This window comes from Argiope bruennichi, chromosome 3 (assembly GCF_947563725.1).
Source record: "Argiope bruennichi chromosome 3, qqArgBrue1.1, whole genome shotgun sequence".
In the NCBI taxonomy this organism is placed as follows: Eukaryota; Metazoa; Arthropoda; class Arachnida; order Araneae; family Araneidae; genus Argiope; species Argiope bruennichi.
Genome location: NC_079153.1, coordinates 60,362,890 through 60,384,100, shown reverse-complemented (window position 1 = coordinate 60,384,100; position 21,211 = coordinate 60,362,890). Strand labels below are relative to the sequence as shown.

General features: G+C 27.8%; 1 protein-coding gene across 2 annotated transcripts in view; it reads right to left on the bottom strand.

Annotated features, from left to right (window-relative positions):
- Positions 1-14,712, bottom strand: part of LOC129963191 (long-chain-fatty-acid--CoA ligase 1-like) — a 66,307-nt gene extending 51,595 nt beyond the window's left edge. The window contains exons 1-2 of one of the 2 annotated variants that reach the window (XM_056077361.1): positions 14,575-14,712; positions 2,765-2,951 (exon numbers count right to left, since the gene is read on the bottom strand). In XM_056077361.1, coding sequence (XP_055933336.1) covers positions 2,765-2,914 — 150 coding nt within the window. In that variant the 5' untranslated portion in view covers positions 2,915-2,951; positions 14,575-14,712. Of the gene's footprint in view, positions 1-2,764; positions 2,952-4,467; positions 4,617-14,574 lie in introns of those variants that run through there. The other variant, XM_056077362.1, reaches the window with a different exon arrangement.
- Between the last annotated feature and the right edge of the window lie 6,499 nt (positions 14,713-21,211).

Here is a 21,211-nt window from a genome sequence, read left to right as displayed (position 1 = left end):
AAATCGATAAAATATTAAAAACATTGGGAAAGATGATTATCGTCTGTCACTAAAATGTATCTTTTCTTTGGTGATTATTAAAATTAATCAGTCTTTTTATTGTTGTAACAAAACTTTCTAAAATAAATGTAAATTTTCGACAGTAAATTTTTGCTATATGCTAAAATTATAGAAGTTCATTTTTTTAATTCAATTTTAATTTCTAAAGAGGGATGTACAGTGGCTCAAAAAATTGAGAGTACACCTTACGTTTACTTGATAAATGCGACTTTCAATATAAATAACTCATTAACGGGAAGTGCAAACTAGTTTTTATTTTTACCCATAAAAAATGGTTTAATTTAGAGTAAAAATAAAGCAAAATCAACGAAAAATTTCTAAAATGAAAATTTTCAGAAGCATTTTAAATAAACATACGCAGAATTTTACCTCAAAAAATTGAGAATACACCAATGAAATTCTTGTAATATTTCGCATAGAAAGAAAGTGTCATTATTAAATTGCATATCTTTTGGCTCTTATAATGGTCTCTAAACGTCATGGTACCGATTCGACCCATTTTTGGTGGTATCTGAAGATATTTTACCCCATTCATCTTGCAACACTTGTTTTAAATGGGGTTTGTTTCTAATTTTGTATTTTTGAACCACTTTTTCGAGTATCCCCCACGAATATTCAATGGCATTGATGTCAGGGTACTGTGGTGGTGTGTGTAACTGTTGTTTACAATGAAAAAGACATCATATTTTGAAGTTACGTGTATTCTGTTTGGGGTCGTTGTCTTACTGGAAAATGAAATTTCCATCTAAACCCAAATTTTTAGCTCTTTCCTTTAGATTGCTGCTACCATATGGTTCATCCAACTTGTTGCAGAAACTTTTCAAATCATAGGCAGAAGTGTAAGTGCTGAAACTGTGCTAAATGCCATTAAACAAGCTGGATATAAAAGTAGCATTGTTAGAGAGAAACCGTTCACCAGCTTGCAAATTCAGAAAAAGCATTTGAAGTTTGCAAAAACTCATCAATTGCAGACCAATAACCCTTGGAAGAAATCTATATTTAGTAATGAAAGAAACCTCAACATTTTTGCCAGTGATAACCATCTTACTGTATGGAGAAAGCCTAATACTGCTTTGTAAATAAAAAATGTACATCCTACAGTTAAACATGATGGTGACTCCGTGATGATTTGAGGTTACATGGTTTCATCCGGGGTAGGAAATTTAATTTTTATAGATGGCATTATAAATGATATGGTTTACTTGGATATACTTCGCAGCAATCTAAAGGAAAGTGCTAAAAATTTGGGTTTAGATGGAAATTTCATTTTCCAGTAAGACAACGACCCCAAACAGAATACACGTAACTTCAAAATATGGTCTCTTTTTCATTGTAAATAGCAGTTACACACACCACCACAGTACCCCGACATCAATGCCATTGAATATTCGTGGGTCATACCCGAAAAAGGGGTTCAAAAACACAAAATTAGAAACAAAACCCATTTAAAACAAGTGGTGCATGAAGAATGGGGTAAAATATTTTCAATACCACCAAAAATGGGTCGAATCGGTACCATGACGATTAGAGGCCATTATAAGAGCCAAAAGACATGCAATTTAATAGTGACACTTTATTTCTATGCGTGATATTGCAAACATTTCATTGGTGTGTTCTCAATTTTTTGAGGCAAAATTCTGCGTATGTTTATTTAAAATGCTTCTGAAAATTTTCAATTTAGAAATTTTTCGTTGATTTTTCTTTATTTTTACTCTAAATTAAACCATTTGTTATGTGTAAAAATAAAATCATGTTTGCACTTCCCGTTAATGTGTTATTTATATTGAAAGTCGAATTTATGAAGTAAAAGTAAGGTGTACTCTCAATTTTTTGAGCCACTGTATATTGTATACTAATTAAATATCATTTAATCAAATTTCATGAGATTCATCAACAGTTGCAGTTTCAAATTGATTAATTGAATGCATTGGTATTTGAGAGATTTTTTTGAATATCTCTTCATTTTAGAAAGCATCTTCAACGTGCAATTCTTAAATATATCGGAATTTCAATAGAGGCATATGTTTCATAAAAACCAGAAAATCGAGAGGTTTTTCATTTTTTTAAAGAAGTCTCTAAAACTGTCAAAGTTGATATTGGAGCCGATTTTCAAGATGCGGATATTGTGAAAATTCTTTATCGAAAGATAATATATTTTGATATTTAAATAATGAAACAAAAACTCATTTCCATTCAATTCCATTCCCCTTATTGAAAAACAATGGCGCTATAAATGGGTCGGAAAGTTCCACATAGTTGACCAGGGAAAAATATTCTATTGAGAACAATACCCTTAACGAATCACCGAAAAATGCAAAAGAAATAACGAATATAAATAAAATTAATGAATCCTCTTATAAGAAATCCAATAATTAATAAAAGAATTTGCTAAAATATTGAAACGTGGTAATATTTTTGAATACATTTTTATAATTTCAAATAAACAATTTTGATAAATATCGTAGGAAGTAGAAAAAAAAAACAGTGAATTAAAATTTAAATTCTAAATCGAACTTTCGAGTATCCGGCACGATTAAAGTTCAAATCAATCCATATTATCGAGGTTTCACTGTTAATTTAATAATTCTACTTTAGAACGCTGTTCAATTTCCGATAAAAAGGAACTTTTCAAATATCGTTTGGTCCTACAAATTTATATTATTTAGTTTGACAACAGTGGTAAAGTAACTGCAACTGTACTTACTGGTAATTCTTTAGACTGTTTAGTTAAATCAACTGTTGGTGTGAGTGGGGGTGGTAATGTAGACATATAGAATGAAGTAGCAACAGCTGCAGCTCCGGACAAGGCAGCGGCTCCCATCACACTGCCAATATATTGTAAGTAGTCCTCCATTCTTTTAGACTGGTGAAGTTACTTATGTACTATTTCACTGAAATGTAAAATATACATTCCATATTAACATTCTGCATAGAAAACTATAAATAAAAAACATTTTATTTTAATGGACTTGATAAGCACAAATTAGAACGAATTTTATAAAATGAGAAAATGAACGTACTGAATTTAACACTTGTAACAAAAGTGTATGAAAACACACTAACGAAATTTGAACCAAAGTTTATTTTGCTTGGTTAAAACGAGTACTGAAAGTTCGTTCGAAAGTGCAAATGAAAATCGACTCGTATCCTTTAAATTAGTATACCTCGCGCATGTTTTCCAAGAAAATGTATCATGTTCTTTTCTATTTGTTTTCTTTTTTCAAATTTCCAAGAAATGCTCGATTTATTCAGATATCCAAATCCTAGGATAAACATGACGTTAAATTCAATAGAAAAACATTATTGTAATTTATGATTATTATTTTATTGAAAATCTGAAGGAAAAAAAAATTCCAAACACATAATGTATTTTATTACTGAGTTTTTAATTTAAAATGTTGAATCATTAGGAAAAAATAGAATTTTTATTGTTATAATTTTTTTTTAAATAATTATAACGTCCAAGAGCAAATATGTTCTTTTCTCCAGGAATAGCAATACGAATTTTTGAAGCTCAGTAAAACCTAATTACTGAGTTTTTAATTTAAAATGTTGAATCATTAGGAAAAAATAGAATTTTTATTGTTATAATTGGTTTTTTTTTATAATTATAACGTCCAAGAGCAAATATGTTCTTTTCTCCAGGAATGGCAATACGAATTTTTGAAGCTTAGTAAAACCTAATTTAATAAATTTTTCAGTTAGGCTTAATTTAATAAATTTTCAATGTTTTACTGTACTTTCTATGCTACATTAGAGATAATAACTCCTATATATATATCAATTACCAACGCGTAAATAACACAAAATTGTTTTTGAAAATAATTGCAATATATTCATTTATCAAGCATTGAAAACGAATGTAAAACATGGCATTTTCTCATATCAAAAACAAGATAGCAGCATACTTTACAAATCATTTTTAAATATACAAAGAATTTAAATACCTTAAAAGTAAGAACTTTTCATCATTTCAATGTTCGCTAAAATTATATTAATTTTTTTTAAATAGGTCGCAGAATTTCTTGTATTTTTGCTAAGGATGACGCACTAAAATATTAAACGAACTGACTAATTAATTGCGAATTACGTGCTATTATACATATTAAAATATAAATGCATTGATAATATATCAAATTATATAATTTAAAGTATTTTAATTTTAAAATTTTAAAGGCAATTTCAGTCGAATAGTTGAAAAATTACACAGGCGAAACTGAAAAAAATCTTCAGGATGAAGTATCAATTTTAATCAATTATGTATTTATTTTATTTGCAGAAGTGTAGTTGCTTGAACTATAATATATATATTTAATCTATAATAGCTGAAAACTTGTCTGCAAATTCTAACATATTAAATTAATATTTTAGATATTATTCATTCAAATAAATAAGCACCTACCGTACCTAACTGGTAGAAAAAAAAATCTCTTGATGGCATTACGATTTTATTTCAACCTTTCTTTCTATTACTCGCTATTAATAATCTCAAACCTCAGATATTTTTGTACACAAAAATATCAATAATTTGATAAGAGATGTCGCCTAGAACTCCGCAGGTGTTATCCGGCGTTTTTATTATTTTTTTTTAGAATAGTGATTCTATAATTTACTGCAAACGATTGCTTAAATAAATAAACAACTCCTTCTACTGGCAACCTGTTGTTACAAAATAAGCATGAACAAATAAAGCTTCAAATACATTTTGTTTACTCAGGCTAATTTTAAGATAGATCTAAAATTAGAAGTACTTGAAAGTGAAATTCTAATACAGGAATTGAACTTTGAAATAGAATGGTCTATCATGTCGAATTATCTTAACAGCTTCCTTTTATTTGTGTCGCTCCTTGCTCTCAGAGATAACTAAGTTGATTTTTAGAACCTCGTATGAAGGTTCCAAAGGTTATTACGCATTGAGATTAGTGTAATGTGGTGTGATGTGGCTTATCGCAGTTCTCACAAAACAAGAGATCTCTCGTATCAAATTAGAGAGCATTTGAAGTGTCATGAGTTATCGGATTCTTTTATAACTATATATAACTATAACTTTTTTTCAATTAAGCTTCATTATCCACCCCTTTGTACGTCATTTATTAAATTAACAGAACGTTTAAATTATAATATCCTCATTTTCAAATTATTATAAAATTTACAGATATTAAGTTCTTTCAGAGTTCCCATATTAAAAAAATCTTTTATTCAATCTTATCTTGTATTGTCAGAGTTATTATCAAAATATACAAAACAAGCACAAGTATAACCCTGTGACCATAATATTTTCTTTCTACACACCGGAAGTGGGTAAGAGGCAAAGCGTACATGATTATTTATTTGAAATTTCAGCAGCAGTAATTCTTGAGTTTTTAAATAAAATTTTCCTTTTTTTTATTTTTTTATTGTCTTATTATTTTTTTTTACTCTTTTATTATTATTTCTTTTATAGTTTCCTTTTTTTCTTTATTTCATTTAAAATTATTTTTCATTCATCATTTATTTGATTAAAAAAGTCTCACTGGTCCTCACGCAAAGAAGATTTTCAAGAGTAACCAATTCCAGATTAGTCAGACCAATTTGGCAACTCACATTTAAATTTCCACGGAGGATTATTGAATCAATTTGGCAACTCAAATTTAAATTTCCGTGGTAGATTATTGAACCAATTTGGCAACTCACATTTAAATTTTCACAGTGAACTATTGGACTAATTTGGCAACTCGCATTTAAATTTTCACATGGGACTACTGGACCAATTAGGCAGCTCGCATTTAAATTTTCTCGGTAGAGTATTGGAATGTGGCAGAAAAGGATAAAGATAAAAGATACCAAAACTACTCAGTTCATAATTCAAATCTCGATTTGTAAAATCTAAGGCTCACAAGTAATTTTCTTTTTAGTGGAATTCATTTTTGCTTTCAAGGAGAACGTCTGAGACTATAATGTTTTTCAAAGCAACTACAAAATTATGAAAGAAATTCTATTCAAAATAATATAATAACAAATTTTTATTCTTTAAAGAAGAGTATTCCAGACCATACATTTCTTCCACTTTATTAAAACTGTAGGAACAGATTGTGAGTAACGCAACTCATCATCGCAAGTCATTGTGGTTCACACGTAACTAGATATTATAAACAATTATTAATGTTTTGTATTTGTTTAATTGTTATAATTGTTCATGTTTGTTTTTGAAGTAATTGCAGCAAAAATATTTGATATATTATTTTGTGTTAAATGAAACAATTTTTCTGCTGTTGCATCTGGCAACGATGATTATGTTGTAAAAATAAATAGAACGAGTGAGATGCTCGCTGTTGCTTGGATTTGACGTAGTTTGTGTTTTGATTTTAATTTCTTTAAAACACTTTCAGTCGTTGGTCGTAATATCCTAAAATAAGAAATGTTTATTTTATGTATCTAGCGTTTACAATCTGCACTTTAAAACGTGGAGTCATACGCCGATAAAACTTTCTTTTTACACATTTTACTTACACTTTTTTAAAAACAGCGTAAATACCAAATATAATTTTATTCTCGATCTTTTAATGAAGCAAATATTTTAATTATGGCATTGTTTCCTATGATAAGTTTCTTTAAGTATATGAAAACATATATACCCTGTTACGAAAGTGATTTGTAGACTAGATTATCTCAGTTCTTTATTAACTAATTCAAAAAAATGCGCAAAATATTCTTCAGTTAATATCATAACAATGCTACATGGTATTATTTAAGAGTTATTTGAAAATTTGGAAAATAATAATTTAGTTTCCGACTCGGTAGTAGTAATTTTTTTTAACTTATTATGCATGACTTAAATTTAAGGTTCTTCAAAATCTGGCAGTATTTCATGTGATTTCTAGTAAGGTTTAATATCTTTGATATTCTTTGTCTTTTTTTTTTAAATATATATCTTTGTTTTTTTTTACAATGCCTTTTAATATTTTTTCAAATTTTGAATGCCATAATTTTTTCTTAAACTGTATTCTCATGAAAAAATTTAGAATAATGTACAAAAAAAAATCTAAATATTAAAACATATTTTTGTATGAATTCAGTGAGAAAAAGTCAATAATTTCTAGAACTGAAATACATAACCATGGTCTAATGCTCTTTTAATTAAAATGTAAAATAACTTTTTTTAAAATATATGAAAGGTAAAAAATATCTTTTTAAAAATTTTAAAACTTCCAATAAAAACATCAACATATAATGAATTAAGAAAACGGGAGTCACGGTATATTGATTTTAGAAATAACAAAAATACACACAAAAAAAAAATGATTCTTAGTTTAACGTTTATCAAAGCACTCATGGATTCTGATTTTTTCCTTGAAAAATGTGAACAATCGTAAATATCTATTGAATCAAATTTTATCAGCTGATAACAAATCAGATCTTTGTAGAATGCTGACTCCTATCAAAAGCTGCACATGTGTTCAAGTACCTTGACATTATCTTCAAGTGTAGTTAAAGAGTTAGATTGCTAAAACCTGGCAACGGTAAAAAAGTAACTGGTTTCTGGAATTCCGCTTGATATTATTTATCATTAAATCTCTACATCTAATTTTGAATAGTCCTCTTTATTATATTATTTATTTATTGGAATTCGAATAAAATTATTTTGAATAAGGCAAAAAACAGATATGCTCAATTTATGATCTTTTAAAAAGTTAATTAATTTATTATTCAAATAACTATAACGGCACTAAATTTCAAAAATTTCAAAAAAAAAATTCATTTTTCCGACTATTAATCGTTGTTTTTGCTTCATTCCCAAAAGAACTTAATATTATAAAATATTTAGATTTTATTTCTTAAAATTGATTGATAAATGCGAGATTCTCGGCTAAATATAGTGAAATTATCTTATCTTATTAAAACCGGTGTAAACGAGAATCATTTTGAGTAGTTACAAGGTCGGAATAAGTAAGCATATTGTGTTTACATCTTGAAGTCTTTTTACTGCCAGACAAGTTTCAAAAAGATAGTATTTGTAGAATTTTTTTCTGATGCTTGGAATTGTTGTATCATACGATAGAATCTACAGATGCAATTATTTGAAAAGAAATTATATATATTTTTTTCTTTTTTGGAAAAACTACCAAAATAATTTTAAGGTAAATAATAATAGATAAATAATAATTTTAAGATTTAAGAAGGTATAATTTTGATATCTTTATGTACAATTTTCATTTCATATCCAAGAAAAAATGTTTCATTTTCATCAGCTGTCAATTTTGAAAATTTTTCCGTGGAAATTTCGTGAGTTTTAATGATGGAAATGATTTATCCAGCATAATCTTGTACTCATGGGGTTAATTAAGTATCCAAGTTTAAAGTTCGTAAACATGATTTTGACAAGAGTTTATTTTTATATGACTTTGTTGTCAAGAATCTTATATATAAGGAGAAATTAAAATATTTACATTCATTTATTAGGACACCAAGCTAGTCGAATATTTTAATGGAACTTAAAGGAAGTATTCTAAATTTGTTAGTAAACAATTAGCATCATTTAGATAGATTGATTTCCTAACCAATCAGCTAGAGTTGCAAATAGCTTTGAAGTCATGGAATAATAGTTCGGTGTTTATAGTTTACCATTGCTAGCAAATATTAATGAATAACAAACAACGAACTGATCTATCATCTACATGAAATTTGAACAAGTTCGAGATAAAATAAGAATTAATCTGGGACAAAAGAATTAATCTAAGAATTAATCTGGGACAAAAGAATTAATCTGGGACAAAAGAATTAATCTAAGAATTAATCTGGGATAAAAGAATTAATCTAAGAATTAATCTGGGACAAAAGAATTAATCTAAGAATTAATCTGGGACAAAAGAATTAATCTGGGACAAAAGAATTAATCTGGGACAAAAGAATTAATCTAAGAATTAATCTGGGACAAAACATTATTTTTGTGTTTACTCTTGTATATAAATTACCTGGTGTCAGAAACCAGTGCATAATTTTGATTAATTGATGCAAAAATCTAATCGCATAAAGTAAATCATATTGCACAAAATTTCATCGAAATCTTTTGCTGTTTTATGAAAAAAGTGTAAACTTCTCAGAATCGTTACGAATTCGTTCGGGTTTTTTAAAAACAAAATTGTCTGTACTTTATTATTAGTATGATAATTAAAACTAGTTCAAGTTTCTAGAAGTGCTTAACATAATCTCTTAAATATTGAAATTGGATTCTAATTTTGAATCAAAGAAAAAAAATCATTATTTGATTTTAAAATCAAGACAAGAAACAGTAATTTTTCAGCTTTATATTTAAAATAAAAATTATGTAATTAAAAAATATTTATTTAAAGTCGGTTTTAAAGGAAATTTTTTTTAAGAATGCGGTTTGTCATTAAATCTAAATCAGGAACCTTTTGGTTTTAGAGTCAATAAGTCACGAGGTCATTGACACTTGATTTTAATCGAAATTCTCGATTTCTTAATGTGTGATCTAATAATCTGTATTTTTAATTCATAGTTAAGTTCAAAATGACCCATTAATGCAAGTTCTTTTTTCAAATTTCTTTTTGTTTGTTTTTAGAATTTCGCAGATAACAAATCTGAATTCGAGCCTTTCTTTATTTTTAAACAATATCATCATCAAAAGTAATGTTACTAACTTTTGGTGACTTATTACATGTTTTTTTCAAGTTACAGTCTTTGCTGTTTTTCAATAAAAATAGAAATAAAAAAAACAAAAGTATTATTGATTTGATAGATGATAAGTGAAATCACATTTGCCATGTGACTGTAACTCCAGGTGAATCGATCTTTAAAATTGGCTCTTCCAAAGTATTCTTATGCATAGATATCTACACATTGGCATCAACAAAATAGCAATACTATTATTTTAAAATACAATTCAATAAAAAACATTTTAACAACTCCTTAAATAGATATTTAAATATCTATGTAAGAATTTCTAAATTCAGTTTCTGATGACTCATTTTTACTGCAAAACGCATAGCTTAATCCAACAAACATCTGAAATTCCAATAATAAAACAAGAGTGAAAATGATGCATACAATTATTTGCAAAAGATTTTTTAGCTTCCCTCTTTTAATAATCAATGAAAATTAAAGCATACTGTACTGGAATTATTTCCTTTTATAAATTTTAACAGTTTCAAATATTTTGAATAAAAAATCATTTTAATATATCTTCTATCTTAGGATATTCCTCGAAATTATTTTCAAGAAGCGGCAAAGCCAGAAATTCATTCAAAATAAAAAATATATATATATATCCCTTATGAAACTAATAAAATCAATAAAGATGGTTTGTTTTTCTATGTAAATTTTGGTATTTATAGATACTTGTGATTTTCATGTTTTATCGCCAGGCAAACGAAAAATATCGCCAAGATGGTTGCATTATCTAGAATAAAGCTTGGCGATTTTTGCGTAATTTGAAACCGGGGCCGAAAATATCTACAAATACTTAAATTTTAATAAATATATCATATTACATATACAGTGGCTCCCAAAATTGAATATACACATACTCTTTCTTCTTTAATTTTATTCTTTTTGATCTTCAAATTTTTAATTATGGATAATATTTATAAGAACGACAAAATATACATTAAGAAAAGTATTAGACTAAAAAACAAAACGGAGGAATCAATAATATTTTTATTACAGTATTTCTATGTCAAAGTTACAAATTCCAAAGTCGCAAAATTGAGTATACATCTATCAAAATCTGTCAACAAAAAGAGAAAAAGATAAATTATCCTTTTGCATTTAGAACTGTTTGTAAACGGTGTAGCATTGAGTTGACAAGAGTTTGAGTTGTTTCGCCAGATATTTTCGACCATTCTTCTTGTAATACTCTTTTTAAGTGTTCCTTGCCCCTAATATCGTGTTTCTGAACTGATTTTCCTAATTGTGCCCACAAATTTTCAATTACATTGAGATCTGGAGATTGAGGAGGGGTGTACATTTGCATTTTGCAATTATACAACAACCATAACTTAACTATTTTATCTGTATGTTTCGGGCATTATCTTGTTGAAACAGAAAACTTGACTCTAAACCCAAATTCTGGGCACTTTGTTTTAAATTGTTCTTCAATATATCCAAATATTTAATTTTGTCCATGATTCCATCAATGAAAACTAAATTTCCCACTCCTTTTGTAGACATACAACCCCATATAAGAAGTGAACCACTTCCATGCTTGGCAGAAGGATTGGTATTTTTAGGAAAAAGTTCAGAATTGGGCTTTCTCCAAACACAACATCGACCACCACTACCAAAAACATTGAACTTACTTTCTTCACTGAATATTACTTGATTCTAGAAGTCAGGAGGTTTTGAAATATGACTTTTAGCAAATGAAATTCTTTTCTCTCGATTTACTTTGGAAATGAATGGTTTTGTTCTGGCTATGCGACTATTATAATTTGCTCTTTGGATTACTCTTCGAATTGTTTCTGCAGAAACACACTTTCTAATTGTTCTTGAAGTAGATGTAGCACTCACCTTAGGATTGTTTGTTACCTTTTGAATAACTCTTCTCTTGGTCGTGGAACTGAGGATTTCTTTTTTTCCTCTTCCAGGTTTATTACCAATTTGTCCATACATTTTATACTTCTGGATAATTTTTTGAATGCATCCGGGACTGCGTTGAATTTCCCTTGCAATTTCTCGTAGAGATTAACCATTTTCAGACAATCGAATAACAAGTTTCCGAATTTCAACATTTGTTTCATTTCTGGAGCTCATTATGATAACCAAAACGTTTGTTTTCGCTTGGAAATCAATGATTGCCAATTCAAGTAACAAAACTATTTTACTTATTCATTTGAAAATAAATAGTGGTAGTGAAGTCGCATATTTTACAAGGTGTATACTTAATTTTGTGACTTTGGAATTTGTAACTTTGACACAAAAATTATTGTAATAAAAATATTATTGATTCCTCCATTTTGTTTTTTAGCCTAATACTTTTGTAAATGTATATTTTGTAGTTCTTATAAATATTAGCCATAAATAGGAATGTTAAACTCAAAAAGAATAAAATTAAAGAAGAAAGAGTATAGTGTATACTCAATTTTGGGAGCCACTGTACATACATTATCTTTGATAACCACCTACCCCCTCTTTTTTGCGTTTGATTATTCTTGTAATTTATGAAAATTACCAGTGATTATGAATTCTTTAAAGGCTAATCCTAAGACAACATTGCCATCAATTTATAAGACAAATTCAGGTAACTTTTTAAAATCTAATCTGAGCAACAAAAATTCCTCTAACCTTATCTTTAATCTAATAAAATCATTGTAACAAATTAAGACGCACAAACTACCTTTCTGAGATTATAATAACATATTTTTCTATTTTTATTTAAACAGAATAAGGTTTATTAAGCTTTTGTTAAAACATTTCACTGATGATATCTCTAATTGCAGTTATGAAACCTTTTTTCTAAAATAAATTATTCCTTATGCCAACCTTGCATCTTTAGTAGCTTGTTTGCTGTATAAATATTTAAAAGAAATTAGGTTATGATATCAATCTAGGCGATGATCAAACTCCTGCAATTTCCCCTACAAAAGTTTTTTTCTATATTCAGCTATTTTAATCATTCTTTTGATTTTAATCTATAATTTCTTTAATAATAATTCTCTAAGTTGTATTTCATATTACTCTAGTGCTGATTTTCCAAAAGTAGTAATAATTTAATCTATGTATGATATTATTATTCTATCATACAATTGTTTGTATTCTAAAATAAAAATTGTTTCTAATACAATATGATTATTACAATTTGGCATTATTCATTGTTCAAAAATGGATATTCATTAGGGGAGAGTGTAGTAATTCCGTGCATTTAAAGGAATTTTCTAATGGTAAATTTAGTAAGGATTTTCACTGAAGAATTTTCAATATTCAATAGTTCTTCAATATTTCAATATTCAATAGTCTTTCTTTCAAAATAATCCATTTTATAAAAAATATATTCGTACATATTACCCACTATAACAAGGAATTCCGCGTAAGTGGCTTTGAATTGAAATTTTGTGAATTAGTAATTAAAACATTACTTATAAATGTAAACATAAATCCAGTTAGATCTAAAATTCGCAAATTTTGCGAAATTTGTAAACAAATCATTAAAATAACTATTATAAAATGAATTTGTGATAACAAAGTTAAAATTCACTGAGTTTTCTCTCCAAAACCCAACAAAGCAAATTGAGTTAATTAAACACATTGCTAGTATTCAAAGCAGCATTGTAAGCACAAACTTGTTACATTACAGTTTCATAGTAATCTAAATTTCAAAACTGTTTCATTTTTCTCTCTCTCTCTCTTTGTCGCAATACTTTTGCCGGCATTTGCATCGTTGTTATTCGATTTCTTTTAAATTATCGATTAATTTGTATTCTTCAAAAAAAAAATTGTAAATCTTTTAAGTAATGTTCAATTTTTCTCCTTCTTTGAATCAGCTATATGGTTAATGGCTGTCGGTTCGGACTTTTCTATTGATATAAATCCCTTATGGTGCATACCTTTTAAATATGTCGCATATAATTTCGAAGTATCAATAAAATATACAAAATACCCATTAGGTAAATTATTTTTTGAATCGAATAATACCGCACACCAGTTTCCAAGCTGAGTGAGATTACCTCAATCAGAATTTATTCATTCAAGTGGTCTGTTCAAATAAAAAAAATAGCAGGTCTGACAATATTTGCAGATGCACGTTGTATTGCTTCGATAAAGAATTTTACCTTAAAAATTAGGAGCCCAAAATTATATAGAAAAAGTCGATTTTTTAATGCTCTAATAAAAATGAGCAATTAGAAGATGAGGAATTACATATTGTTCCGCCATGTAAGCCGGTGACAAAGATTATTTCCCACGTTTTTTATTACCGAAAACAGCTGTGTACGGAATTACCCATTCTTCTAAACTCAGAAAGTTGTTTTTGAAACATGTATTAAGTGAAATTTTATCTAAGCTGAAAATTGGAATTCTATGATTTGTGGATGAATTTCGGCATTATTCAAGTCACTAAATAAAAATGAAAGTTGATTTGTTCTTTTCGCCTCCTGAAACTATAGTGCTTCATTACAAACAACAACAGAAAGTTAGTTTTAACAACATTTGCATTGTTCTGCATTCATTGATTATTTGTTTAATGACTACCAAAAAAATTTATAGATAATACAGGATGTCACTTAGTATGCTTGTATGAAGAAGCGTTGCTGTCAGTTCTGTCTCTCTTCAGCAGTTCATATATTATTTCTTTAGTTCATACTTCTAATTTATCAAATAATATGCCACAAATAATGAAGCAGAATTATCACTTTACAACAACACCCACATAAAGAATGACCATTGATAGCAAATTGATTCATTCAATAATAGTAATTCATTTTTCTATGCTAAACACTATTTATGAAATTAGTAAGCATACAACAATAACGGCATGAAATAATTTCAATTTATATTTAAAAGACATAAAAATTTAATTCTTACCTTTTAGCAGGACATAAAAATGGTCATATAAGTCAAGAATTTTGAAAGAAATTCTCCACCAATCTGTAATGCACAATTCTGTAATAGAGCCAAAGATAATTTGTGCCGACCTCGAATGAAATCTATCGCATGTGAACCTTGAACGATTATCAGTTTCCATTGTAATCACACGTGAAACAGTTCTTACTAATTCCTTTTTATCAGTAAAGGAAGCCATAGATAAAACAAGATGCAACAATATTGGTTCATAGGTGAGACGTTTCTGTATTCCGGTTTCAAGACAAGACTTTCAAACCCTTTACCATTTATACGTCATTGGAACTTTAAAATAGAATACATAGTAACAAATTTCAAAATAGATTTCAAAACTTCAAAAAACAAATAACATTGATTCCGAAATAGGAAGTCACTAAAGTCGAAATAAGTACCATGGCTGATATGCAGCTATGATTATGATTAATATATAAACTTTGAACATTTTTATGAAATATGTTTTGATATTTTTACAGGTCATGGATTTAGAAATCCAAAAGTGGATTCTAGATGCCAGATGTATTATCTATTTTTAAGATGAATGATATGATATACAATAACAGTCTAAAAGGTTGAAGTTTCGAAATGATTAATATAAAACTTAAAAAAGCACTTCAAATGAAACACTTTAACGAAGTTTATTGAAAAATTAAATAGCTTCACAAAAGAAAGAAATATTCTTCTCTTGGCAATCTTGTAAATATCCACAATTTGATTTATGGATATATACTAGATATGATGTTTAAGTTTCACTATAGGGTGAAAGCAATCGAATTTTGTATTTTTTTCCCCCTTTTACCGGCTGGGTAACGGTGGTATCGAGAGTAATTGGCACCCAGGGTTATAATATTATTTTCTCTCTCTTTCCACCCTCCTCCGAAAGTCATCAATGTGGGTGTTAAATGTAAAGGATTATTAGGGCATACTATCATTTTCTTCAACCCCTCATAATATTTAGCAGTAAAAAAAATACCATCAACGCAATGACGTATTGTTTCAATGGAGTTCCCAATATTTATGTTCCGATTGCCTAAGATTGACAATCAGGATAAATATAACCTCTTACCCCCAACCACTATACCACTGTGGAAAAAAGATAAACCAGATACGGAATTTCATTTATGTAATATGTTGCATTTTGAAGCCATCGGTGTTCTCATACACACAAATAATAGACCAACAGTTGGTCAAGTTGAACATAGAATTTGTCTCAAAATTTGAAATATGTCTACAATTTTTGATGATACCAGGTATGTTAACTTTATATAGCCATTTATATTTTCGTTTGTGTGTTCATTTTGTTGCTAAGTTCACAAGCACGCAGATAGTCAAATAGTTGAAGTCTGTAAATATGTCGTCCCGAATTTGATAAAAAAAATCTACAGTTTGCATATTTAAGCCAACTCCATCTAATTCAATGCGTTATTTATTTATTTTGTTATCGTGTTCAAAGACAGACACAATTAAAAAAATAGGATTCGGGAAGTCAAAAATGAGACGATTGACCAAAATTTTGAGATCTAGTTCTTTTGATGATTATTATTCTTTATCTTCGGTCTGAATAAGTAAAAACATAATGTGGACTCTGTTTTCTTCTTTTAATCTAAAGGTAACGAATATTTCACACCAGCTAAAGTAAGTGGTGCCCAGAATATAAATTGATTTTTTCTTCGTCCTCTGATGACCTGAAAAGAATATCATCCCAAAGCATCTTTTAGCTTTTTTTCTTCTTTATCAACACTAAAGTTAAAAAATGAACCTAAACCATAAAGCACAAGATGTTCTACAATATTACAAAGATATTTTCTTGATATAAGATTCAATACATTTAACAATGTCGTGAAAATATTGCACCATGTTAATAAAGAAACGCAGTTACAGTTTTCTTTATAGCACCTTCCTAAGACTGGCCCCTCTAGGCATTTAAATTCCCTTACTTGATTTGTCACTATGTAACTGCGTAAGCTAGCAAAGTGTAACAAGAGAGGGATGTTAAGAAAGGGTGGAGTTCTAATTTCAAACACGTCCAAAGACAACTTCGAGATATTTTCCACCAAGCACATCATATGGGAAGATTTATTCTATGATTGATTATTCTAACAACTGAAGAAAAACATTTTATATATAAAAAAAATATATATTTTTTTATTAACTTTCCACATAAGAAAATTCTATTCAACCTACTCATTAAATTCTTGAAATTAGAATTCAAAGAATCCGTTTCTATTTTATTGAACACGAACAGAAAGAATCGGTACAAAAATGTACATGCTCCATATCGAATACGAATCGTAGTCAGTGTTAACTACATTGATAACACTGACATTGAGCTACGAACGAAATTTCATTAGATTTTATCCAACGACATTAATTTACAACAGAAAACAGATTTTTATAATTGCACTTGTAATTTCCTTCGCCACTGCAGTAATAACCTTTTTTTTTTTCAGTTATAGTGTATTCTCTGCCAGAATATTTTACATTTTATTGTTGATTAATATATTCTTAAGCTAATGGTTTAAAGAAATCGTTTCCATTTACAATTGTAAATAAAAGAGGAGAAAAATTATTTTAAGAATTCAATTCTTAAATTAGATTTTTTTTAAAGTAAAAATTTAAATATATATATATGAAATTCAAAATCCAATCTTCAAAGTTTTATCTTTAAGGAAATGGTAAATATAGCTATGTGTATCATGGTTGAATCAAATAAAAATAATTGGCTGCATATTTAACTTTTAAGATTAAAAGTATTGAATTGATTTTAAAAATTTAAAAGAAAAGAATATAGTATGACTCTTAAGTTCTTTTGACAGGCTAAAACATGTTCCACATTCCTAAGTCATTAATTTTTAAGAACATATTATAAATCACTTCATCAATCTAGTAAAAAAAGAAAAAAAATCAAATAATGAACTTCATGATTCCTTGAAATTTAATTGCGTTAATAAGATAGTCAGCAACATATTTATTTATTAAGAAAAAGTATAAAATTTGTTATCTTTGGAAGCAAAAATAAATGTATAATAGTTGCAATAACTTTTTATAAAAGAAAAAAATATATATATTTGCTTTGTTTTCCTCTTGTAGCATATACTATTAATGGTATTAATATTATAATTTTCTTAAAAGAAATTAAAGTTTCCTTAAAGCATTACTCCAAACTAAATAGTATAAAAAAATGCAACAGATTTTGATTATTAGACTGTCTTACAGATTTTGTTTCTTTTTATCTTATTTATGAAATCTGACCCATTCAGAAGATCTCAGAACATTATATTACTGGTATTATTTCGGACTGGTCAGTTACCAATTTCCCTGAGAACAAGTGGGCCCTTATACATAAATAAGGTTTACATTTAGCCAACAGTAAGATCCATCCAGTAAAACTATGCATGTGCAGAAATTATACGTTAGCAAATACTTGTTCCGTCCAGACAAGAACTTCCCATTGTCCGTTCTCTCAGCGCATACGCAATCTTTTTTCCACGCATGCGTGACTTACTGGAATCTTGTATTTGGCTAAGTGTAAACCTATCTATAGACTAAGTCCCCCGAGCAATAACATCTGTTTGACAGAGAAAAGCAAAAACCTGCCAAAACAATTTTTCTCTATGAAATAAACAAAATAGCAAATAGTTTTATGTTACTAACGCATAATTCACTTCTTTTATGCAAGGCCGAGAGCACTGTGCGCATTCAAAATTTTATTGCTTTCAGAAATCCTTATGAAAAAGAATAAGATATAATATCCCTCTTCTCATAAATATTGCAATCTTTACAAGAGGAATGTTTAGAAGATGGTTACTTCATTTTTTTTAACGATAGCATTCAACTGGCATATAGCTAATGAGGAAGCCTCATAATAAAAGTTTTTTTTTTTTTTTTTTTCTAAAATTAGTGAGATGAAAAAAAATGATGTAACTTGATGACTAAAAGTAAAAGCTCAGAAAAAGAAAAATTCGTATAGTTAAGCCTTTTCTCGGATTTGTGAATTTTCTAGATGCTTATCTGATTGCGATTTCATAGTCCTAAAAAGAACAAAACAGTCACTCGAAAGCTCTGCAGGTCGAATTATTGGAAATTAATTTTGCAGGAAATTGGATTTTGGAGAATGGAAGTCAAAATCGTCACAAACAGTTTGCCTTCCATTCGAATATTAAAAAAATTGCAATAAATTCAAATATTTATTGAATGTACATGTGAAAAATAAAATTTTTGAGCTCGAAGTTTTGTTAGTCTCAGCTGATTATAATACTTTCTGAAAATTTAGGCAATTAGCTAATAGATCATTTGCTGAAATGCCCACCAAATATGGTCATGTATAAAAAAATTCAGCCCGTAAATTTTTTTTTTTTTTTTTTTTTTTTTTTTTTATCAAAAGGATGTGTAAACAATATATTCATCAAAAATTTATTGAATGCTAAAACATTTTTCTGCTGGCGAACATATAAGAGGATGTTTACCAAATGGTAAAAATAAAATAATCAATTAATTGCTCTTAATCATCATAATCTTGATAACATATTCTGTTATATGTAGTTAGATTCCATTTAATTATTTGTTGTAAATAAAATTTGTGATAAACTATGTATAATATAGTTTTCATATTTCCTCTTTTACTTATACTCAGAATTTCTATTTTTCTGTTTTAACTGTTTAACTTTAGTAAATTGATATTTTTTACTTCCTGTTATTATATGCTAAGAGTATACAGCAAATATTAATATATAAAAAGATTTTTAGGTTGGAAAAAAGGTTCTGTTAACTTATTTAGATATCGTTTGACCTTTAGCTACCAAATTTGAAACATATATACATAGGAGAGTAAAAATGTGCAATTTAGGAAATTTTTTTAAAAATTTTTTAGTTAGAATTTTAACTGATTTAGCATTAAGTGAGATTTTGGTATTTTCCTTTTATAATTCACAAAAGTATTATTACTCAAAATTTATTTTTATATCATCTTAAAATTTAAAAAATAAACAATACCAACTCGGTTATCGTGCAATTTTTTAAAAATTATTTTCAGCATTTTTTAAAAACTATTAATATAACTTTCAACATAAGATTTCAAAATTGCAATGAAATTCAATTCTTTTATTTTGAATTTTCAATCTCATGTTTTTCTTCCAAAAGGGGTCGCTCATTTTTCAATCTTTGTATGCAAAATTTTAAATAACTATTATATAAGAAATACTTTAATCATAATATCAAATCTATTATTGTTGGCCTTTCATATGGTGTAATTGTCTTATATAGGAATACTGAAATATATTTAATAATTACATTTGATGAAATACAAGCGCACGCAAATAAACGCAGTTTTTAAAAACACATGTATTTACAAGCGAAAAATACTATTACATAATATAATAATTTGAAGAAAAATCATGATTATACCACACAAAATCTTATTGTCAAATGCATTATTCTAATTAAAATATGAATATTATTTCTTCATAACAATTTTAAATTTCATTAAAAAATTCTAGAGAGTACCACACGATTTTCCAACTGAATGCGGTTTTTTTTAATATATTGCAAATTAAATAAAATTTATAGGAATCATCAGTCGAAACTGAATACAAGGAGCCAAAAGCGTCTTATGTTTTCTTCAAAATACTGAAAAATCATAGATCAATAGATCTCATAATCTCAATTACAAAAGAATAGAATCTTAATTATTTTAATCGAATTTTTGCTTAAAAATTAACATTATTTAATTAATATAAATATAATCCGTTACCCTGTTAAAATTATTATATTATTAATACTGATGATTCAAAATAATATCAAAACATAAGTTTCAAAAATAAAACCGTTCTAATTGAATACTAATTCCATTACTGGTGGTGGTGGCGGGCTCACATTAAAATTTCATAAACGGATACTGATCGTGGATCCCGGTCTATACTCTGCTACTGAAAGGTATACGTGGATCCGATTTCTAGCCATTTCAAAAAGATAACATACCAAATAGAACAGGGTGCATAACACTTCTAGTTAGCATATTAATAAAATTTTAAGAAACATAAACATTATTTTAAGTGGAGGGAAGATAGACCATGAAAGAAGAAAGGGTTATCGATATAAGAGTAACAGTACAAATCAGTGAAATGATGTTAGAATGAACTGAAACGAAAGATTAGAAACAAAATAAATAGCCAAAAGAAAAGTACGTCAAAATTAATGAAACAATTAAAATGGTTTAAACGGGAGTACCTACTTGAATACTGTTCAACAATAACAGTGATACTTCCTAGCATAACTGGTAAATAGGATATTCCAGGTAATTAAATTATTGTGATAATTTGTGGTTGTAATAAAGAATTTCCATGAGAATTAAATGATAAAATCATCAGTTGTTTCAATTCTGAGAATCAAAATTGATCGCATCATTTCTGTTATACCATGGGGCGTAGGTTATTATCCTTGATATTCTGTTTCATATGATTTGAATTTTCTTTTCATTTAAAAGAATTGATGGATGATTAGATCATTAGAATCATCTGCCCTCTGTAACAAATAATCCAAGCCAATCATTCATGGGGTGGGTTTTTTCCCCCTAGTAATGTAACGTAAAAGCAGGTATGCCTCAGAG